This window comes from Tamandua tetradactyla, chromosome 2, assembly GCF_023851605.1.
Source record: "Tamandua tetradactyla isolate mTamTet1 chromosome 2, mTamTet1.pri, whole genome shotgun sequence".
NCBI classification, from domain to species: Eukaryota; Metazoa; Chordata; class Mammalia; order Pilosa; family Myrmecophagidae; genus Tamandua; species Tamandua tetradactyla.
In genome coordinates this window covers 3089757-3114248 of record NC_135328.1, presented here as the reverse complement: position 1 = coordinate 3114248, position 24492 = coordinate 3089757, and the positions used below count along the sequence as shown (strand labels likewise).

General features: G+C 38.8%; 1 protein-coding gene and 1 non-coding gene across 2 annotated transcripts in view; one reads left to right on the top strand and one right to left on the bottom strand.

Annotated features, from left to right (window-relative positions):
* Positions 1 to 559: 559 nt before the first annotated feature.
* Positions 560 to 24492, bottom strand: part of IARS1 (isoleucyl-tRNA synthetase 1) — a 90134-nt gene continuing 66201 nt past the window's right edge. The window contains exons 29-34 of the mRNA XM_077138903.1: positions 23106 to 23282; positions 20321 to 20426; positions 14128 to 14253; positions 9647 to 9790; positions 8859 to 9011; positions 560 to 1168 (exon numbers count right to left, since the gene is read on the bottom strand). Of these exons, the coding sequence (XP_076995018.1) occupies positions 1086 to 1168; positions 8859 to 9011; positions 9647 to 9790; positions 14128 to 14253; positions 20321 to 20426; positions 23106 to 23282 (789 nt within the window). The 3' untranslated portion in view covers positions 560 to 1085. The remainder of the gene's footprint in view (positions 1169 to 8858; positions 9012 to 9646; positions 9791 to 14127; positions 14254 to 20320; positions 20427 to 23105; positions 23283 to 24492) is intronic.
* Positions 14557 to 14618, top strand: LOC143675344 (U7 small nuclear RNA). Its single transcript, XR_013171571.1, has one exon. It is a non-coding gene; the product is annotated as a U7 small nuclear RNA (small nuclear RNA).

Sequence of the window (24492 nt, the reverse complement as noted above, 5' to 3'; positions counted from 1 at the left end):
ATTTGTTATTCTGCTTTACTGCCTTTATTCTACCAGTCACTCAGATCTTCCTTTTAGAGCATCTGATGCAAGGAGCATAGTTTAGCTGACAAACTCCAGCTTCTGTTATTTACTGAGGCATTGTGGGTAGCAGGGCCACACTACCCCTGGACTGTTAGCAGCCACTGACTGAGCAGGGTAGGGTACAAATACCAGACCATTTCTGGACTCTTCTAAAAAGGAATCACTGCCTGTAGATTCTCTATTGACCTGAGCAAGGTGTTCTCAGCACTGCACTGCAGTGTGAGGTTTTCTCTCTCAATTATCTTGCTTCCTTCCTTCTCTTTTCACAGATGGAGACCTACACCTTGTATTCTGAAGGCTCTCGCCCTCTTCCCTTTTCCCCAACAAATTCTAGCTTTGTCTTCCGGTCTGTACCTATGAAAACCCACGTTAATGTACAGGATTTGGGGAAGATGTGAAACGTGATGTTTAGTCCAATGACTTAATACAGAAATCACCATTAATTTTTTGTTCAACAAGATTAAAATATACAATTATTACACAACTACTTGAGAATGCATTATCTCCAACACACTTATTGTCTGAGAGAAAGTTCATTTATTATTATGATTTACTGAAACTTAAAATATTCCATCAAATTACTCAGGAAAATCCAGGTAGCAGAAATATGTAATATGTCTATTTCTTCAAGGTCTCAAATATGTTATAAAAGACCTTAAAATGGTACATATACCATGCCATTTAAATCACTTTTACATTCTATATTTTAGAACTCATGTACAGCAGTAAACTGTGTAGTGCTGAGGTAACATTTTAACCGCCCCTCCACTGACTGGACATGACGGCACAGGTGTTTAAGGTTAAGGGAAATATTACTGAGATGTCTGAAGTCACGTGATGAATCAATCCCATAAAAGTTATGGACCAAAAGCAGCAGACGACATGCACATCTGAAGAAAATATCTTCAGTGTGTGTGTGTGTGTGTGTGTGTGTGTGTGTGCGCGCGTGTGCATGTGCGTGTATGAGCACGTAAAGGATGGGTGCCAGGGAAAGGATGAATGAAGCAACTGGAAAGTGAATGTTAGAAGTCTGCTGTTGTCGGTAACACAGAAACATACACAGTCTTCATATTCAAAGTCTTCATGGGGACTTCCTCCGTAATTTCTAGGATGGAAAGAAAAAGTTTTTAAGAAAATCAATTTTTTACTTATTGCATCAATTTCCTAACAACTTTTTTTTCACATATATGTACTTCCTATGTCCACAGTAAAAACCAAGAAGTAATGCCAACCCAGTAGCAATGAGTATGTCTGACACCCAGACTTGTGGTTTCTAAATATAATTCCCTATGATTGGAAGGACAGCTATTTCCAAGTCTGAGGAAACAAGGAGTAAGTACATGGTAAGCCTAGGACAAGTTGCTATGCCAGAAAGCAAAGTTATTAAAGACTAAAGGGCTGGATTTGGAGGCAAGATAGAGGCACAGTGAGGTGTGGGATTTAGTTTGTCCTGCATAGCGGCTAGTAAATAGCCAGGAAGCATATGGAACAAATGTTGGGGGAACATGCCAGACACACCATACACTAGCCTGGTAGAGACAGCTGAAATTTCACACCAAACTCTCATTAGATACAGCTGCAAACACTCTCAGGCTTCAGCACTCCCCCAGGCAAGGGCAATATTAGGGCATGCCTGAGAAACAAAGTAGAGAGGTGAATGGGAACAATTCCCTAAACCTCCCCCAAGAAGTTGGGGGTAGTGTTAACTTTCCCCAAGAAAAACGGGCTGGGACCCTCCTCAAGTGACCACCCTTCTTCAGGGAATTCAGGCTCCAGAGGCTAGAAAACAACAGCAACCTAAGCCAGACGTCTACCTCATGTATGTCCCAACCACACCACTGGCAGAGAGAGGCTGCTGACATTAAAGACATGGCATCTCTTCAGGCTGGTGGGCAGCTGCGGACAGACAAGTGCCACAAGTTGGGCAGGAAAAACACAGTCTAGAGGCTTCAGAGGAAAGTCTGAGAACCTGCTGAGTCTCACCCTCAGGGAAAACTGAGGCTGGTTACTCTCTTATACCAAGACATGGGCCTGTTTGGTCCTGGAAAATCTGACTGGGGTCAATCATATGTGAGAAGACCCTCCTCAAAGAAAAAGGTTCCAATAAGGCAGGGCAAGAAACAGAAAAAAATCTGATCAGTTACACAGAATCGATGCTAGAGATCCAGAACAAGCTGAACAGGATGTCTAAGAACTAGTCAAGAACAAAGCCATCTAGCAAGAAAACCCTAGGTGAAAGAGGAACAACTACCTCCAGCATAGACTAATGAGAAAATCAAATGCCTAGGTACCATAAAAAAATAACAGTTCACATGAAGAAAATTGAAGATAATGGCCCAGTCAAAGGAAAAAGTCAACATTTCAAAGGAGATACAGGAGTGAAAACAGCTAATTCAATAACAGGAAAAAGGCCAGAAAATTCACAAACAGATGGAGCCTAAACAACACACTCTTTTTTTTTCTGTCTCCACCCATTTCAGTGGGTCTTTTTTTTTTTTTAAATACCAAAAAACACCAAACAAATGAAAACACTCTTAACTTTTGATCATTCCATTCTCTCTATATAATCAGTAATTCATAATATCATCACATAGTTGCATATTCACCATCATGATCATTTCTTGGAACATTTGCATCTATTCAGAAAAATAAACAAAAGGAAAACAGAAAAAATTTCATACATACCATACCCCTTCCCTCCCTTTCTATTTTAGTATTTAAACAACACATTCTTAAACAACTAGTGGGTCAAGGAATAAAATATAAGAAAAATCAGTAAATATCTCAAGGTAAATGAAAACACTACGTATCACAATTTATGGGATGCAGCAAAGGTGGTGCTGAGAGGAAAATTTATTGCCCTAAATGCCTATGTTAAAAAAGAGCAAAAATCGAAGAATAACTGTTTACCTTGAAGAACTAGAGAAAGAACAGCAAACTAACCCCAAAGCAAAAAGAAGGAAAGAAATAACAAACATTAGAGCAAAAATAAATGAAATTGTGACTATGAAAACAATAGAGAAAAATCAATAAAACCAGAAGCTGGTTCTTTGAGAAAAATCAATAAAAAACAATGGACCCTTAGTTAGGCAGAACAAAAAAAAAAGAGCGAGGATACAAATAAATAAAATCAGAAATGGGAACATAACCACGGAGTTGGCAGAAATAAAGGAGATAATGAGAGGACACTATGAGCAACTGCATGCTAATAAATGAGACAACGTAGATGAAATGGACAACTTTCTAAAAAACATTCAAGCCCAGGACCAGATGTCTTCACATGTGAATTCTACTAAGCATTCAAGAAAGAATTAGTACCAACCCTTCTCAAACTCTTCAATTTTTTTGAGGGAAAGCTACCTAACTCATTCTCAATAAAAATATTTTAAAAAATGAGGCAGAGACCTGAGATCTGCAAATGGGAAAGTAGGAACAAAAGCTAAATGTTGTGTACATCAGAGAAACATGGTTTTTATAAATGTCTGAGAGTGTAAATAACCTGGGAAAGGCATCAGGGAGTAGAGAGGAGATAAAACTCATCTTCCCAGAGGATGTCTGGACAATTTCACTATTAAATTACACTCGCATCAGTTTTATAAGATGACAACCTAATACCAATAATAAAATAATGGTTAAAACCTACTTAAAATTAGGCCTAAGGGTCACCCCCATGAGAAACTCTTTTGTTGCTCAGATATGGCCTCTCTCAAGCCAACATAACAAGCAAACTCACTGCCCTCCCCCTGTCCACACTCTAGATGACTCCCAGGGGTGTGGACCTTCCTGGCAACATGGAACAGAAATCCTAGATTGAGCTAAGACTCCGCATCAAGGGATTGAGAAAATCTTCTCAACCAAAAGGGGGAAGAGTGAAATGAGACAAAATAAAGTGTCAATGGCTGAGATATTTCAAACAGAGTTGAGAGGTTATCCTGGAGGTTATTCTTACACATTATTTAAACATCACCTTGTTAGTCAAGATGTAATGGAGAGGCTCAAGGGAACTGCCTGAAAATGTAGAGCTGTGTTCCAGTAGTTATGTTTCTTGAAGATGATTGAATAATGATATAGCTTTCACAATGTGACTGTGTGCATGTGAAAACTTTGTGTCTGATGTTCCTTTTATCTACCTTAACAACAGATGAGTAAAACATACAGAATAAAAATAAATAATAGGGGGAACAAATGTTAAAATAAATTTACATTGAAATGCTAGTGATCAATGAAAGGGAGAAAAAGGGGTATGGTATATATGAATTTTCTTCTGTTGTCTTTTTCTTGCTTTTTCTGAATTGATGCAAATGTTCTAAGAAGTGATCACAATGATGAATATGCAACTATGTGATGATATTGTGAATTAATGATTATAATCATACAAGAATGATTATAATCATACAAGAATGATTATAAGTTAAGAATGCTTGTTTGTTGTTATATATTTTTTTAAAAATTAAAAATTAATAAAAAAAAGAAAAATTATGGTTAAAAAGAAAAAAAGGGCTATGTAAGCAAGAAAACAAAAAAAGCCTAGTTCGTTTACATGACCGGGAAGTTGAATGAAATCTTCTTCAGAAAACTGGATCCTTGAATGAATGACGATCCCAAGGCAAAAAAGTAAATTTCAATACTATCCTTCCTCACAGAGAAAAACAATTAAGAGAATGTAGTGGGTTGAATAGTGGCCCTAAAAAGACCTGTCTGCATTCTAACCCATGGAACCTGTAAATGCCACTTTATTTAGAAAAAGGGTCTTGACAGATACAATTAAGTCTAGGATCCTGAGATGAGAATGCCCTAGATTATCTGGGAGGGTCCTAAATCCAATGACAAGTGCCCTTATTAGAGACACCCAGAGAAGGCAGCAATGGGACCACAGAGGTAGAGACGGGACTGATGAGGCCACAAGTCAAGGAACGCCTGGAGCCACCAGAAGCTGGAAGAGGCAAAAAAATGGATTCTCTCCAAAAGCCTTCAGAGCTGTATTACAGCCCTGCCGACACCTAAATTTCAAACTTCTGGCCTCCAGAAATGTGACAGAATTTTTGTCGTTTTATGTTTGTGATGACTTGTTGCAGCACCTACATGAAACTAATACAGAGAAGTTGACTCACTCAGACTTGTGTTGGGTTTTGGAGTGGAGGGTATATGTCCCAGGGGAATTTCCAGCTGGAGGCAGAACTTCCTTACCAGTCTTTATGTGGTCCAAAAGAAATGAATTAAAAATGAGGTTGTATCAGTGGCAGAGAGAGTTTAAATAGAGTAAAAAAGCTGCTCTGGAGGTTGCACTTAACCAAGCTTCAGTTAGACACTGCCACCTATCATAACGTGCGCCAAACCCTAACCAGGACCATTCCAGCCAATCCTAATGAACCCCAAGGGCGATTTTTAAGATTCCACAAGGATTCCATGAACTAGAGTAACTTTCTAGAAACCTACAACCTCCAGATGGATCCCTGGACCAGAAAAGTCCTGAAACCTAGAGGGTCCAGCCTCTCTAGAACATCAGATGGTTCCATCTCCCTACCCCATATTAGTGACAGACCCTTCCAACATGAAAAAGTTAGAATGGCCATAGCCCAGACACTCCCTAAAGAGAGGGATAGAAAGATCACAGGTGATGGTGGAGTTATACAGAGAAGATAGGATTGAATATATGAATGGCTGTTGAATCATTAAATGATATCATTTAGTCTGTAGTATCTTAGAGAGCAGCTAGAAGTTAAAAGCTAAAATTGTAGAATTGTAACCCATGCCAAACTCTGAAATATGTTCTACGACTGATTATGGTGCTGTGTTTTGAAATTTATTGCTTTGCTGTATATATGCTATTTTTTTAAAAAGTCAATTGTGATGATAAAAAAATATTTAGGCTTTCTAGCCTCCTATATTCTGGAGCAGTTAGAAGGAAAAATCCGAGATGATGGTATGGAAGCCCGTGACAAACTCTGGGATCTGTCTTGTAACTACTTGTTGAAGAATGCTTTGAAATGACTGCTTTTTTTCTTTCTTTGCTTTGTACATATTATTATAGAATAAAAATGTTAAAAAATTGAATCTGGGTCGATGAGTGTTCCCAAGAAACTAGACAAATGCACCTTAAAACTGAGCCTCAAGTAATGTCTATTGATAAAGTTTCGACAACAACAAAAACTAAGTATCATGAAAGAAATTAAGGCTCCATAAACCAATAAGCAAAACAACAGAAACAGACACACAAAGGTATAATCCAGGGTATACTTACATATATATAATGTATTTCATACAATATATACACATGTTTAAACATACAGAATATAATAAGGTAATAAAAATAAATTATTATACAAAATAATACATTAAAATATACATTTACTTAATATAAACACAGAAATAAAGAGTATTAAAAATATGATCAAGGAACATTAGACTGCAAAAATTATTGGGCAGATATGAAAACCTTTAGAAAAGAAGAACATAAAGCCTACACTAGCTTGAGACAAAAAACTCCTGGGGGCCCAGCCATAGGTGGTGCCCATGCTTTCTTGAGTCTTCCCTGCAGGAGCCCCACCAAGTTTCTTGTGAAGACTGGAGAATAAAGCCTCATCTTTCTGGTAGGGAGAGGGAAAAGTAACCAGAGCACTCTGTTCTTCTGTCTTTAAGGGAAACCACTCTCCCAGAGCCTAACTACTGTGGGTTTTACCAGAACAAAACTGACCTGAGGATAGAAAAATATCCAACTCCAGCCCCCTTCAGCCTTCCTGTCTTATCTACGAGGGAAAAATTAAAACCCAAGATGAGAAACACTTGTGAAGGTCCCAGCTCAAGAGCACAGCCTCACTAAGATAGGACTTGAGATGCTTCACCTTTCCCCACATTTCAGTGCCAACATCACTCGGGGCCCTTCGTGATGACAGGATTACAGCTCCAAGAACCGTAAGGCTCACTTTAAGGGGGAATCTCTAAGGAAAACCCAAAGACAAAAACAAGGTCACTAAAGGAAACTTTAGCCTCTGACATCTATGACTACAGCAAACAGCCAAACTACTGGCCAGAGAAACACAAACGCTCACACTAGAGGTCCATTCAGTTCCTTTTACTCCATGCAGCATGTCTGCAATCAACAAAAAATCACAAGCCATGCTAAGAGGCAAAAAAAAAAAAAACACTAGTCTGAAGAGACAAAGGGAGCATCAGAACCAGACTCAGATATGTTAGACATGTTGGAATTATCAGACCAGGTATTTTGAACAACGATGATTAATAAGCAGAGGTATAGAAACATAAAGAAAGAATCAAAAGGAAATGCTTGAAATAAAAATAATAATAGAACAGGAATGAAGAATTCTTTGATACACTCATCAGTAGGCTGGAGGCGGTGAAGGAAATAACCAGTGAGCTTGAAGATATGTCAACAGAAACTTCAAAAACTAAAATGCAAAGAGAAAAAAGAATGAAAAAACAACAGAACATCCTTGAACTGAGGGACAATTACAAAAGCCATGACATATGCAGAACAGGAATATCAGGAGGGAGGGAGGGAGGGAGAAGGAGAAAGAAGGAGAGAGAGGAAGAAAGAAATATAAGAAAAATTTTAGATGAAAATATTTTTAAAAATGAAAGAAAAAAAGACACCAAACCACAGACCAGGAAAATCAGAGAACTCAAGGCAGGATAAATATCAAGAAAATCTATGTCTAGGCATATAGTATTCAAACTGCAGAAAATCGGACAGAAAAAAACTTAAAAGAAGCCAGAGGACAAACCAATGACTCTGGAGAAGAACTGGGATAAGATGAAATCTGTCAAAATTACCCACAATGTACCACTCAATGACAGAGGGAAAATATGGAGAGAAAATGAGATAGGGAGGATAGAATAAAGAGGTCTATTAAAATATGTGTAATCAAAGTTCTGGAAAGAGAGAGTGTAGCAAATGAGAAAGAGGTAATGTTGGAAAAGATAATGTCTTGCATTTTTCTACAAGGGCTGAAAGACAGAAACCCTGATTCAGTAAATTCAATAATTCCCTAACTGTATAAATGAAAGGAAAGAATGCTGAAAGGTTTTAAGGCAGAATAATTAGAAGGTGGCTATCAACAGATGAAACGGATGCCATAAAGGGAAGCTGTCTGGGGAAATTATTCCACTGGTGGAAATATTAAAGTGAACATGTCTTCTGTGTAGTAGGGATTATAGAAACCAGATTTAGAGGGTAGGCCTAAAATGTCTATAGAGAAGTTGTCACAACAGCCACAAAAGCTGAAAGCACAAGGATGGATGATGTGAAGGGGAGCATCAGACATGAGCTCTGTCCCTAGTGCAAGTCAGTGTCCCGAGTCCCAGCTTTCTGCATTACAGAATGGGGAATATGTTAGCAGATGACCTAATTCTTGAGTTCTTCCAGGGCTCAAGGATGAAATGCACATGAGCATGCTTTATACACCACAGAGAGAAGGAGGCACAACGTCAGTTACACGTTTCCTTCAGGCTATTTTACCCTCTGCTAATTTTGATTCCTAGAAAAGAGAATAATTTTATGATAGCGAATAATGTTAATCTACCTAGAAGCAGGTATTTCTAATAACATACCAATATAACTTTAAGATTATTTTCAAAGCAGAGTTTTATCCTTTTAATTGCTGTTTTAAAAAAAACTATATAGGATATGATGGTAAATTTCTGGGAAAAGGGCAAAAAAGGTAAAGTCACTAGCTCTTACACAAATAGTCTACAATGGGTTGATGGCAACAAAAATCTATTTTCAACAAAAGAAAAACAAAAAGGAAAAAACTTATCATGTTCCATAATCTCCTCACCATGTGTCTGAGTCGCATTCAGAAACAACTTCAGCTTCCTGCTCCGAAGGCCGAAAACCTTGGCTGCTTCATGCAGAAGACCTTGGTAGGTAAGTCCATTCTGCCCAACTGGGTTTTCAAGTAACAGAGTCCCCACTGTTCCCGCTAAACATTCTACAGAAGAAAGCACAAACCAGATTAAACCCTAAGAGGCAGGCCATGACTGCAGGCAGAGCTGAAGGCTTCTGGAGCCAGCAGCGTGTACGGGAGTAGGACTCTGACACCTGAGAGCTTGGTTTCTGTAGAAACAGCCTTTCACATTTTACAAAAGGATAGCGGAAGGGGAAGAAGAAAAATGAGTATAATAGCTCAGCCTTTGAGAAAATATTCTAACGAAACAGACAAATTAAGAACCTAAAGATTTCAGTACAAACATGCACAATAAGGATCCTAAAATATTAAGGAAAAATAATACCTAGTCTGTTAAGGTATGGAGATGTGCAACAGTTTTCAGGCAATTTATCAAGAAAGAAAACACAAGATAAAATTTAAAATGAAAACGTTTTACTTGAACAGTTCAGCTGCATTTAGTTGTAATTTTTACCTAATTTATCGTTTCCTGACCATGCGTGATGGATGAATGTAGAAAACATAAATACACTAAAGGAAACAGGCTGGTGCGTGCTCCCCAAAGCACTATGGGCGTCCACATTAAGACCGGATGTCAAACAGTACCGGGAAACCTTGAGGCCCAAGGCCCCACCGCTTAAGTGCTGTGGTGGCTCACAGCCACGGCAGAGGCATGATACCTTGTGGTTCTGCATTCAGGAGCTGCAGGTTAATGTACTGACAAAGAAGAGCGCTGGGGCTGTTGACGGAACAGGGAGCTGATCCTGCAGTCACACAAAGCGTTTTTCCACTAAGACACAGTAAGTCGGTCTGACCTTTTATTTCTAAAAACGACAGAAAAAACATTCTTTCAGGGCTGGTAGGTCAAAGCTAGTCATTCATTTTTTCCTACTTATCCATTAAACTATCATATATCCTTTTACAGTGATGCTTTCTACTTAACTTCTGTTCATCAAAGGACAATGGTTTCTCAATCAAATCATGCAAATAGTAGGAAATCTTAGTGTTGCAAAAAAAAATGGTATATAATACTCATAATTTATAAAACACATGGTTTTCTCCCCTTTTTGTATTTTCCCTGTATACTATGGCTTCTCTTAAAATTTCCTCCTTTATCAGAATCCCAAACTTCACAGTAAGAAGTCTTAATTAAAAAATGACTGTTTACAAGTCAGAAGATAAGTGTTATCTAATGTGCAAACATATGCTGAAAGAAGCAAGACAAACAAAAAACAAAGTACTTATGTAAATTTCACTTATATAAAGTTTAACCTTGTTTAGGGATACATACATGGATAAAATAATATTTAAGTAAATGATTATCACAACAGTGAGGGTAATGGTTTACCCTAGGGGTTTGATGTGGTTGAGATTGGGGATGGCACACGAACATGAAATGGCATGTATGAGACTGAGACTGGGCTGGAGCAAGTCCTTAAAAAACAAGTAAACTGGTGCCAGCTGTTGAGAGCCCAGCCTTGGACTCTATGGTCTCTGCTCTCAACCCACAGAAGGGTCTTCAAGGGAGGCCCCTAGGAACAGCTGACAGAGAAAGAAGACACCTCAACCCCGCTTACAGAATGTAATGCACCTCATGCTGGCACCATCCCAAGGTGGACAATTGCAGCACTACGGAGTTGCTCTGGTGACAAGAAGTCCTCCCACTGGGCTTAATTTTGTTCTGTGCAGCTGCTTATGGTTTGAATGGTCCGTAACTTAGAAAGAAGAGAATTGGGAAACCGGTGAAAAGGAAGTCAAAGCAAGAGGTATGTGGGCAGTGTGTAAATAAAGATCCCCCAAATCAGGAAGATGAGATGACCCACTTTGTGGATGTCAGCCAGCTTCTTTCCCTAGCTACCTGTGCCCTTGTCTAAGAAACTCATGAAGAAAGAGGCCACGCTCACAGGGATGAAGGTTATGCATGGGCTCAGCAACAGAAAATTTCACTTTGCAACACTGATTCTGCTGCAGTCACTGCTATATATCCCACCTACCAAAACAGGCTTCTCCTACTGCATTGTGGGCCACCCAACGGCAGGCTGGTTATACTGGACCACTTCCAAAGTGGAAAACAGAGTACTCCCTGTTCTCACGAGAATAGACATTTCTTTTGGACTTCACTATCCCAGTGATTTTGTTAAATTTCTAACTCAGAAATTAAGAATTAACAAATAATTATGACTGAATCATTATATAGATGCCTTTTTCTTACTTTCTAGTAATACTGTAGAGTAGCCAGAAGGAAATACCCAAAATCACTTAATTGTAACCCAGCTGCCTTGATCTTTGATAATGATTGTGTAACTATATAACCTTTATCTTCTGATTGTAAAAAAACCTTGTGACTGGCTCAAATGGAACTCTCTTATCCTGTTTTACAACTTCAGAGTTTTATGATCAAAAAGACAGCTCCTAATGTTTATTAATGAAACTGCATCAGCCCAGAACTCACCTACCTTACTTCCTAACTAATTGGCTGACTTGAAATACACAGTAGCTTAAACTTTAACCTGTAAGTGACCTAGACCTCATTATAATTCTTAGAATCAAATACATTATCATGTAAAGGCCACCATTTTATTACATATGTTCTGTGACTAAGCATGTCGTCAATGTGTGCATGTAATAATTAGATTACCTCTAACTCTGTCATCTCAAGTCACTGTACTCATCCTAAAACCTGTCCATCTACTGGAACTACAGCAAGGTATGCCTTGCTGAGGATAAACAAACAAAAAAACCCTGCCTGTCTTTTGCTACTATAAAACTATCAAGAGTTACTGCTGTTTGAAAAGATAGATTTTAGGCCAACAGGTCATCTGTTCTGGCTTCATGTAGCAATAAACTCTTTCTTCCTTTGAAACCCCGGTGTCACAGATTGCCTGTTAGAGGCATCGTGCAGAGAGCCTCACACTTGATCAGTATCAAAAGCACCATTCAAGGACTTACAGAATGGCCTCTTAATTTTTAAGGCATTTCACACAGTATCACTTCTGACCAAGGAACTCATCTTTCAGCAAATGAAGTGTGACAAGAAGCTTATGTTCCTGGATTTCACTGACCATGTCCCCCTTCATCCTGAGGCAGCTGTCCTGATAAAGTGATGGAATAGCTTTTGAAGACTCAATTTCAATACTGCCTGAGTGGCAACATCTTTCATGGCTGGGATAATGTCTCTAGGACATTTGTGCTTTAAATCCAGGGTAGGCAAACTATGGTCTGAGGGCTGACTGCCTGCTTATATAGATGAAGTTTTAATAAGAAACAGTTCTGTCCCTTTGTTCACACATTGTCTATGGCTGCTTTTGTGTTACAGAAGCAGAGTTTCAAGAGAAGCTGTATGGTCCCCAGAAATGTTTCTACCAGGTAACACAAAAATGGCTGAACTAAACTGGAAGTTGAGACCTGGCGATTTTGGGTTCCTTGGGTCAGTGAATCAACAAGCAAAGAAGCACTGATAGGTGTGATGAATCCTGACTATAGAGACAGAAAGAAGGAATATGTCTTCAATCAAGAGATTCTCTACATCATATCCAGTGATAAGATGAAAAATTAACAGCAGAACGATAAAGGCAGTGATGTTAACGGCTACAGGCCTTTGGAAAAGAAGATGTGAACCACCCCAGCTGGAAGGGTGTTTGCTCAAAGCAAATGGAATATGGAATGGGTAGTAGAAGAAGGAAGTGATAAAAGTTTAGACCACATGAACAGTTACAGAACTGCAAACTCTAAGACTTAGAGTTTCTTTTTTATTTAGATAAGAACATATTTGCATACATTTTCACCACATTTTCCCCACTCTCCTATTTTTCTCCAAATAAAATAAAACATACGAAGTTCATCTCTCAGTAAAGTTAAAGGAGAGAAAAGGGGGAGAGTGATTCGGAAGGAAAATAAACACCATCCAAAGATGGATGAAGGTGATTTTCTATACTGTTTTGGGGAACAGGGGTAGCACGTTTTCAGTTGTACAAGCGTAGTGACATCATCTCAGGAAGGAACAGTTTAAATTAGAATATGGTTTAAAGAGTCAATGTACAGATTGCCAAGATCACAAGGGTTTTTCTGTGGTGGTTTTATCCTATGCCAACTTAGTTAAAACTATGTTTTTCAGGATTCTTTGTCCTGTACAGTTCTGGGCAAGGGTTGGCTCAAGAGAAATGCGCACAGGATTTGGAAAGTAGAAGTTTAGCAACAGTTATTATGCTCAAAAGGTTAACACAAGGCAAGCTTTCACACGGCTGCTGCTCTGCCAGCTCACTGTTAGACGAGCTGGCCGGCAGGCCTATGACTCCCCTCCTACTTCTGGCCCAGGCACACGTGCACCTCTATGGCACAGGATACCAGCAGATGTTTCTGAAGGTTACCTGATTGTGAGTGCTAGATGGAGTTAGTCAGATGTGAGTTCCAGTTGGTCTGTGCTTCCCTATGCTTTCCACAGTCATTCTATTGTGACTTCACTCAGAGTTTCAGCCTTCTACTGACTCATTCATCAGCTCTCCTTTGTTCAAGAATTTTCTGGGGCCTCCAACTGACCACTTCCGTCCATATTTTTTACCCCGCCCCCCACCTTCTCCCACATCACTTTTGCTTCCCTTATCCAATTCTTAACTGATATAATAGCAAATGGTTTCCCAAAGCGGTTCTATCAATCACACTCCAGCAATGACTGAGAGATCCCACTACTCAATAACCTTGTCAACATTTATTAGTGTCAGATTTCTAAGATTTTGACAATTTGGTGGCATGTAAAAGTACCTTGCTGTGGTTCTATCTTGTATTTCCCTTATTACTACTGAAATTCAGCAGTTTCCCCGATTTATGGGCCCTCTGGGTTTCTTCTTTTGTTATCTAAAAGCTTTTGAAGGTGAGCATTCAGATTGTACTTATAATAATTTAAAATTTTATTGAGTTTTGCCTTATTTAAGAATCTGGATTTAAAGTTAACTCACAGGAAGGTTTCTTGAAAGTCTGCAAATCATCGTGACAAATAGGTGATGGGATTAGAGTCTGCATCTCTTAACAAGTCAATGTTATACTGTGCTGACAGGCAAACACTGCCAGGAGAAGAGCGAAGGCCATGTGGTGCAAACGAGAACACTAGGAAATTCACCCACCCAGTGCACGGGAAAGGATGGGCATCCTTCGACTTGTCACATACCTGCTTCACCATGGAAGACAGCTAGCTCTGGATTTTTAACACCAAAAATGCTAGTAACAACACTCTTCAGCTTTAAGACGTCCAATCTGTTATCACCTTTTGGATTTTCTAGAAGCAAAACTCCATCTAAAAAACCACAAAAATAAAATCCTTTTCAGAAAAGTAAAACCTTAAAAAAAATGTAATGTTAAATATAGAAGAAAATCCAAAGGCTACAAGGGTGTTTCAGCGCTATTTTTTTTAGGTGTACAGTACAGACATGCTTAATACGTTTTAGCAGTCCTTGGTAGAAGAGGTCCAGGCATGGAACTCTAACAGACGATCTGTAGTCATCTTTTTCTAGATTAATTCTTTTGACTTAAAGACCCTCACTTTAATTTTGTGCAATTTATAAATCTCTAAGGCTCAGAGTGGTTAAGAATACCATCTCAGTTTTATAGCTCTTTTAGAATTTGTCTAGCAGATTTTCTGTATTTAGCTGGAAAACCCTCAAAAATATGATCTCATAATTTAAAAAAACCATCCTCAAGTGAGCCCAGATGTTGATTTATCCTCTTACTTAAATTCTACCAAGATCACTGATTTTCTTATTTGAACATTTTGAGATATAATTGTAGTTACACACAGTTATAAAGAAACAAAAGATTTCAAGAACCCCTTACTCAGTTTTTCACAATGGTTTAACATTTTGCAAACTATTGTCCAATATCAGAACCATGATACAATCAAGATGCAGAATATGTCTCTTATTACAAGGTTCCCATGTGTTGTCCACTTACCTCACACCCCAATTCCCTCCTTAATTCCTGGCAAGGACTAACTTGAACTCTATTTCTATAATGCTGTCACTTCAAGAATGTTATATAAATGGAATTATAAAATGCAGAAACTTCTGGGTTGTATATGTTCACTCAGCACAAATCTTTAGGGACTCATGCAGGTGGGTGCGCTCAGCAGCAGCCAGCAGTGTTCCATGGTGTGGGTGCACAGCAGCTCGCTTAACCATTCAGCAGCGGCAGAACATCTGGGTCACTTCTGGTCTTGGGTTATTACAAATGCAGCTAGTACAGACATTCGTGTACAGGTTTTCAGATGAACATAAGTCTTCATTTCTCTGGGACAAATGACCAGGAGGAAAATTGTGGGGTTGTATGGAAAGCACATGCTCAGTTTTTAAGAAATTGACAAACTGTTTTCCAGTGTGTAGACACCATTTTACATGCTCAACAACAATGTATGAGTAACCCAGTTTCTCCATGTTCTCATCAGTGTTTGGTGTTTGGTACTTGTCCTTTGAGCCATCCTGATAGGTGTGTAGTAACACCTCAATGCAGTTTCAGTATGCACTTTCCTAATGGCTAATGATGGACATTTCCAAGTACATACATCCTCTTGGGACTTGTCCACGTCTTTTGCTCATTTTATAATTGGACTGTTTGACTTTTAATTGTTGAAGTTTGGAGATAGTCTAGATATAGTTTTTTATTGGATATATGATTTGCAAAGATTTTCTTCCAGTCAGTAGCATGTCTTTTCATCTATTTCAGAGTATTTTGCAAGGCAAAAGTTTTAAATTTTGACGATGCCCTATTATAAATCTAACTTTTATGGATTTGGCTTTTGGTGTTAAGTCTTAAAAAACTCTTTGCAAGCTATGAATCCTCAAGACTTTTTCCCATGTCCTTTTCTAAATGTCTTATAGTTTTACATTTTATATTTAAGTCCATGATGCATTATGTGTGTGGTCTCCTCCTACTTCCCCTGAAATCTCAGCCCCTTCCATCTACCCCACCAAAAAGAAGGTAGTGAAAGGAAGGGATTGGTTGGGGTTCTGACCCCTGTGGTCAGTTAGGAAGGCAACAGAACTTACACAATCACTGGATGTGACAGCGACTGACAATCAAGAAGTAGTCCTGAACAGAGTGGGAAAGGCGGCAGAGAAAGGTGAAGAGGAAAAACGAAAGGAGAGGCATTAGGGGCCATTTCTCCCGCTAGGTGACGCTAGGGAGAAAGCTACAAACATTAAGAAGCATGGATCCTGAAGAAGGGAGGTGGTGTTTGAGTCTGAAGAAGACTGAACGAGGGGCAGTAGTTTCACAGGTTGTAGATACTTTCATTACTGTAGACACGAACAGAAAGTCTTTGTGGTGTTCTCAGGATGGGTGGGTAAAAACAAAGGACCCTCAGCTCAGAGATGAATCTGCTTCCCATTATAGAGTAGAAATGACCAACTGTGAGATCAGAAGGCAGGTATTGCTTTTTGCCCAGGTCTCTTATTCAAATTTTGGGAACCTTCTTTACTATCACCATGACCCAGTGCAGGTATTTCTTTTGGATTTACTCACCTTCAGAGTGGCACTTTGTAAATGGATGCTCTTCTTTATACACGAACTTTACCTACTGGGAATCAGGCTGGGCTGAGGGAACCTGGTGGAGGGGGGTGGGCGGATGGGATAGTAGTGGTGTGCAACTGACTTAATTTTTGTACAAGGAGTGTGCAGTTTGAATCAGTTGTATATTCCAGAAAAGCCATGTCCTTTAACCCGCATTCAGTATTGCTGGGTGGGAACTTTTTGATTGTTTCCACGGAGATGTGACCCACCCAACTGTGGGTGGTAACTTTTGATTAGATGGTTTCCATGGAGATGTGTCTGCACCCATTCAAGACTGGGTCGCTTACTGAAGCCCTTTAAGAGGGAACCATTTTGGAAGAAGCTTGAGAGCCACCAGAACTGACAGAGCCCCAGAACCAGCAGAGTCCCTGGGAAGCCACTGAAGAATACTTACAAAATGAGGAGAGAAAGCTAGCAGATGTAATCATATGTCCTCCCAGTTGGGAGAGAAATCCTGAGCTTCATCGGCCCTTTCTTTGGAGTTAAAGGTATATTGCATTCTGGCAGCTTGCAAACTGCCAGAAGTTTACTTGTTTACTTACAAGGAGTAAACTTAAGCAGAAGTTAATTTTCTTGCTCATGGATATTGTATTAGTCAGTGTTCTCTAACGAAACAGAACCAACAGGAGATATCTGCAAATTTAAGATTTATAAAAGTGTCTTACACAACCATAGGAATGCAAGGGTCCAAAATCCATAGGGCGGGCTGTGAGGCTGGCAACTCTGATGAAGGGTCTCTACAAACTCCACAGGAGAGACTTGGTGGCTGAACAAGCAGTGAAAATTCTTTTTTCCCTTAAAAGTCTTGAACTGATTGAATCAAATCCAAATGATTGCGTTATCTCATTGTGGGGGCGGGCACGCCCTTAACTGACTGCAGATACAACCAACTGATTGATGATTTAATAAGCCAACCTTCTGGCTTATCAACTAGTCACGAAATATCCTTGCAGTAATGGTTAGGACAGTGCTTGCCTAATCAGACAACTGGGTACCAACTCCTGGCTAAGTTAACATCAGACCCAACATCACAAATAGTGATGTGCACTAGCACCATATGATGAAAAGACAATCTTTTTCACAAATAAGTTGGCTAAATTGTGAAGGTCTATTTCTTGGTTCACTATCTGCTTCACTAAGCTATGTGTCAATCCCTCTGCCTTGAAACTGGGTACAGTGACTACTTCTATTATATCATTTTACAAAACTGTTTTAGCTACTCCATTTCCTTCCCCTTCCAGGTAACTTTTCAGAATAATATTGTCTATTTCTACAAAGAAATCCTGCCGAGTTCTTTTGTTGAACTGTATTAAGTCTGTGTATCAATTTGGAGAAAGCTGACATTTTACTCTAATGAATCCTACAATCTATAAACATGATGCCTCTCCCATTTATTTACATCTCTGATTGTTTCATTAATAATCTGGAGTTTTCAGCACAAAAGCCCTGCAAATGTTTATCAGATTTACACTAAGAATTTCATTCTTTTGAGTGATTGTAAATGGTATTTTTTCTGTCTAAATGTGCATTTTTAATATACAGATATAAAATTGATATTTGTGTATTTATCTTTTAGTCTGTGAACTTGGATTTTTTCCTTTTTTATATATTTTTATATATTTCCTTTTTTATAAGCAATCATTTCAGAAACTTCTCATCTTATTAACGCCTGAAGTACCCAAAAGTACATAAAAATGACTAAAAATATCTTAAAATAATAAACGTCAAAATCAGGTATAGTTTTTCCCTCATGAGTCTTTCAGTTGGCAAGTAAATTACAAGCCATACCAAATCATGTGAAGGTAGATATCAATCTGTGGTTACATTTGTAATTTTTCCTAGGAAAATAATCTTGTTGGGAGATGGGAGCTCTTCTTCCCAGTCATTTGTTCAGCTGATCCAGGAAGGGACAGTCCTAGAGTCAGGAGGTGGAGAAGCCAAGCACCATCTACATGCCCTGTTCTGCTGGCCCTTGTCAGCATCACTGATGTATAACCACTGCCCGTGGACTGACTCCTTCCAGAGAGTTGCCTGGCAGTTTCTGCTTGAGAGCAAGGCTGCTGGCAATGATGGACCATCTCACCTGCCACACATCACTGCACGTGGCAGCAGTTTGTGGGACCACGTACTGCCTGAGGCAACATCACAGGTAGAAATGAACATGTGACCATCCTAGTAGCAGCTAGAAATGGTGATGGTGGTAAGACCAACGGAGACCTGGACCACAGTTTTAACCTAGTCACTGTGACTCACTGTTACCTTCAAATTATTAGTTTGAGAAGTTTTTTTTGTAGAATCCTTGGAATTTCCTACAAAGACAGTCATGCCATTTGCAATATGGACAGTTTTACTTTTTCCTTTTATAATCCGTATGCTTTTGATTTCCTTTTCTGGCCTTAGTCCACTGGCTGGAACCCAACATAATGTTGAATAAGAGTAGTGAGAATGGGCATCCTTGGCTTCTTCCTGAACTTAGGTAGAAAGCATTCAGTTTTCTTATGAATAAATATAATGTTAAATTTAGGTTTTATTGTAGATGCTCATTATCAAGTTGAGGAAGTTCCCTTTTGTCCCCACTTTTCTGAGAGTTTTCATCATGAATGGATGTTGAATTCTGTCAAATGCTTCTTCTGCATCAACTGATATAATTCTGTAATCTTTTAGCCTGTTAATATGGTAAGTTACATTAATTTTCAAATATTGAAGAACCCTGCATAAACCCTACTTGGTTGTGATGTATCATTCTTTGTATATATAACTGAACTATATTTCATAATATTTTATTAAAAATTGTAGGTCTATACTCTTCAGAGAAATAGCAATATGTCTGTGGTTTTCTACTTTTTTTTTTTTACTATCTTTGGTTTTAGTGGCTGGGTAATACCAGCCTTATAAAATGATTTGGGTAGTATCTCTGCTGCTTCTATTTTCTGGAAGAGTCTGTGTAGAATTCCTGTTAATTTTTTAAATGCCTGGTAGAATTCTTTAGTGAAACCATCAGCATGTGGAGATGTTTTTTTTAAGAGTTTTAAAATTCAAACTCAATCTCTTTAATAGCTAGAGTCATTCAAATGATCTATTTGAAGCCGTGGTAGTTTGTGCTCTTGAAAAATTAATTCATTTCATCAATCACAGACTTGCTTTTGCTTGATTTTAATTTTATGTTTTAAGTCTGTAGGGATATCCTGTTCATCTCTGATATTGATAATTTGGTGGTTCTTTGGTCAATCTTGTTAGAGGTTCATCAATTTTAATGATTTTTCTTAAGGGTCAGATTCACTTCATTTTCTGCCTTACTAGGCTGCGTTTTTTCTAGGGCCTTTGGCTAGAGAGAGCAGGATTTTGCTAGGGCAATTTTTTTGTCTGTTCCTGTTGGCATGTTCAGGTTGCTGAATGCTTCAAATCCAAGACTGGAATATATAAAGCAAAAAGAAAACCCAGGGAACTTGGGTTTTGTTATTTATCTCAAGGTTTCTAGCTGGTTTGCCCCTTTTCTTCACCATTCAGTCTTTTTATATATTAACAAAAATGTTACATATATAAGTAGATAAATGTATACAAATAAATATAAATGTATTTATATACATATATAAATATAAATGTACTTAATGGTCAGAACAGAAAAAGTCTGTCTACTCCCACTTCCCAGAATAGCAAGTCCAACATTTACTTTTGTGGATTCATTTCAATAGCAATAAAAAGTTGTCCAATTTTACCAAATGCCTTATAACATCCTTAAAGTAACCTACAGATTCAACTAAGAAAGTGTAATACAAACCATGGGATTTACTTACTCTTACCTTGCTCACTGCCATTTACACAAATGCTAAGATTGACATATGCACAAGCAGGACCTGGCAGAGATGATCTTCTGGTGAGTGTAATTTCCAGTTCAGATGCCTTTAACTGAACACACGAGAATATGTGACTATGTAGCTGCAATGTCTGAACTGCAGTGTGCCAAAGCACCAAGTAACACACTTCACTGCTTCTTTTTAGTAAGAACAAAAAGACCATGAAAGTAGAGCTCTAGAAAATTCTGAGAACATACTCATTTTTATCACTGAAACACTCAAGAGCTCCAATTTCTTTCCCCATTTTAAAATTCATTTTATTCTGGATATTTTTCAAACTGTAAAATTTTTTCCTGATTATATAGGCAGTATATATGATCATTTTCTAAAAAGCCAAACAACTTAAAAATATGCAAAATAGAAAATGAAAGTATCCTGTAACTTGTCCCCTCTGAAAGGACAAACAGGAACTTTTAGTCCCAGTTTATCTGTCATTTTGGGCAATAAGGAGCAGGAATGACACAGGAATAAACTGAATAAATGACAGTGATACAGAAAAGATTTTCTGCCTGTTATAAATGACCAACTTCTGAATTATGAGCCAACATCTGATGTCTGGTATCAGAATTGCCATAGAAACCAGCAATCCCATTGCTAGGTACCTATTCAGAGGACATGAGGGCAAGGACACAAACGGACATTTGCACACCCATGCTTATAGCAGCATTATTTACAACTGCCAAGAGATGGAAACAGCCCAAATGTCCATCAACAATGAGTGGCTAAACAAGCTGTGGTACATACATACATTGGAATATTACACAGCTGTAATACAGGATAAAGCCAGGAAGCATACAACATGGATGGATCTTGAAGACATTATGCTGAGTGAAATTAGAAACAAAATGACAAATATTGCATGGTCTCACTGATATGAACTAACAATAATGATTGAACTTGGAGAAGTTTAGTTAAGAACACAGGTCTTCAGGAGATAGAAATAGGGTGGAGACTGGGTAATTGGTGCTGAAGCAATATAATAATACAATTAAATACAGACTGTGCAACAAGATTGATTGTAAAAATTCAGAAACGGATAGCACAGTGCTACCTGATTGCAGCATAATAATTTAAGTACACTGAATGAAGCTGAATGTGAGAATGATAGAAGGAAAAGGGCTGGGGCATTTTGAAACCAGAAGGCAAAGTAGACAAAGACTGAAATCGTATAATTTAAGAATGCCTAGAGTGTACAATGATGGTGATTAAATGTATAAATTTAAAAAATGTTTCACATGAGGAAGGACAAAGGAATGTCAGTACTGCAGGGTTTTGAAAACAGATGGTCATTCATATTCTAAAACTTCAACTTCTGTGTGAGACTAAAGGGAGATATGTTTATTTGGTGCAAAATTTGTATTTTAACTAGTGCCACGTCCTAATTTAACTTCAATTAAACTGACCATACAATTCCACCCTAAGTACATGGAAACTTGAATAGGGCATGAGATTTTATTAGTTTGTCCACATTACTGTGATGCCCTGATAAATCCCAGAGTGATCTGGACAGTGAATAAAGAACTATTTGCAAAGTTCCCTTGGGGAAATGGGGAGAAAGGGGGAAACAGTCAACTTTCCCATTTGGAGAATTCCTGCTATTCTCACAAGCAGTGGGGACAACCAAATCAATAGGCCAAGCCCCTAACCTTGGGGTTTGCCCCAAAGAAACTTATCCTGACAAAGGACAGGCTAAGCCTACTTAAAATTATACCTAAGAGTAACCCCCAGAGAACCTCTTTTTTTGCTCAGATGCAGTCTCTCTCTAAGTCGACATGGCAAGTGAACTCGCTGCCCTACCCCTCTACATGGGACATGACTCCCAGGGGTGCAAACCTCCCTGACAACATGGGACAGAAATCCTGGGGTGAGTTGGGACTTGGCACGAAGGGATTGAGAAAACCTTGACCAAAAGGGGGAAGAGAGAAATGAAACAAAATAAAGTGTCAGTGGCTGAGAGATTTCAAAGAGTCGAGAGGTTATCCTGGAGGTTATTCCATTGCATTATACAGATATCTCCTTTTTAGTTTATGGTGTATTAGAGTGACTAGAGGGAAGTACCTGAAACTGTAGAGCTGTGTTCCAGTAACTAGGTTTTCTGAAGATGACTGTATAATGATACAGCTTTTACAATGTGACTGTGTGATTGTGAATACCTGTGTCTGATGCTCCTTTTATCTACAGTATGGACAGATGAGTAAAAAATATGATGAAAAATAAATAATAGGGAGAGAACAAAGGTTAAAATAAATTGAGTAGATGGAAAACTACTGGTCAATGAGAGGGAGGGGTAAGGGGTGTGGGATGTTTAAGTTTTTTTCTTTTTACTTCTTTTGCTGGAGAGATGCAAATATGGAAAAAAATGATCATGGCAATGACTACACGGCTATGGGACGATGCTGTGAGTCATTGATTGTACACCACATATAGAATGTCTCTATGTCAAGAATGTATGTTTGTTAAGGTTTACAATAAAAATATTAAAAAAAAAAATCTTATGTACCCTCAGGGCTACCACCCCCAAGAGAACTGCCTTGAGAACAACTCAGCCTTCCCTCTGTCCTCTCTTCTGAACATTCTCTCTCTGACTTCATCCACTACTGTGTAGGGCAATATTTCAGGTCTGAGAACTACACCATTCTCGACTAAGGGTTAGAATGTCAAGATGCGACTATATAACCTAAGTAAAACTTAATTCTAAACCTTTAACATTTCGACAGAACTCAGAACTCACCTGCATTTTTTCTTGAATAAGGATATTATCTGTTCCAGGAACTGGATATGGTTTCAAGGGAGCCCTTATAGTGGCAAATATAAAATCTGTGTGGCTTTCAATAACGTTATTCAGATACCTTCCTTCAGACTTTGCTTCATAATAAACTGTTATTTCATCAGTTGGAACCAGATTGCACTGAAAGCACACACAGAAAATTTAAAAAGGAAAACAACTTATTAATCAAAATATAAGGTACTGTTGAACAAAGGATGATGATGCTTTTTGAATAATTATGAAAGGACCTAATCACCTACCCTGTTAACCCTCGGGCCATCCGTAAGACTAACTGTACCATCATAATTGTTTTTGTATCCATTTCCCCATTTTTTGCAGGTAGGGTATGCATCTTTTCCTAACCTAATTGACACTTCAAGAAAGTTTGTTGAAAGAAAGGAGCAACTGAGTAGAAGCTTGCTAAACACCGTTCTGAACTCAAAGCCCACCAAGACCACCTGTGACCTATTGAAGCAGACCCCGCAGTAAGTTTCAGACACTGGGCCTGGGGCACAGGACGAGCTGGGGAGCCCCACCAGCTGTCAATCCCCTCCTTGGGTAGGAGGCCCCAGGGTCCCTCACCTGGCAAGGGCTAGGCTGCCCATTCACCCCCAGTCATGTGGATCTGTGCAGCCAGCCCTGGCCTTCCAGCTTTCTTGAAGAAGAATCATGGTACTCTATCCAAACCCAGTAATTTGTCCCCTGGGCTCAGAGCCCTTCCACAGTGACTACTACTTCTGCCCTTCCTTAGAGACACCCCATCACCATCTGTGATTACTCTCTGTACCTTATTTGCAAAAGAATGTATGAGTTAAAAGAGTCATCTGTCTTGAAGATTATTTTATGGAAGACACAAAAAGGAAGTAAACAGGATAGGTGGGGTGTTACAACAGTGACCCAGTAGCAGAATTCTCGCCTACCATGCTGGAGACCCAGGTTAGACTCCTGGTGCCTGCCCACGCCAAAAAAAAAAGGGGGGGGGGCGGGTAGATGGAAAGGGGCACAGGCTGGCTGAAAGCTCCTGTTCAGAGAAACAAAAAGAGCAGTATCTAACTTGTGACTGAACACGAAGAGAGAGAGGTCTATCCTTCCAGTAGAGTCTAATCTGAATAGATGGCAGATCAGTGAATAATTATCATCACTCAGTTACTGCGGTTTATATTACCTACCTCTCCGATCCTTTCAACTACCAAAAACGAAAACAAAAACATACAGCTAGCTCATTCTTTTTTTAATTAAAGAAGTTGTGGGTTTACAGAAAAATTATGCATAAAATACAGGGTTCCCATATGGCACCCTATTATTAAAACCTTGCATTGGTGTGGAACATTTGTTACAAGTAATGAGAGCA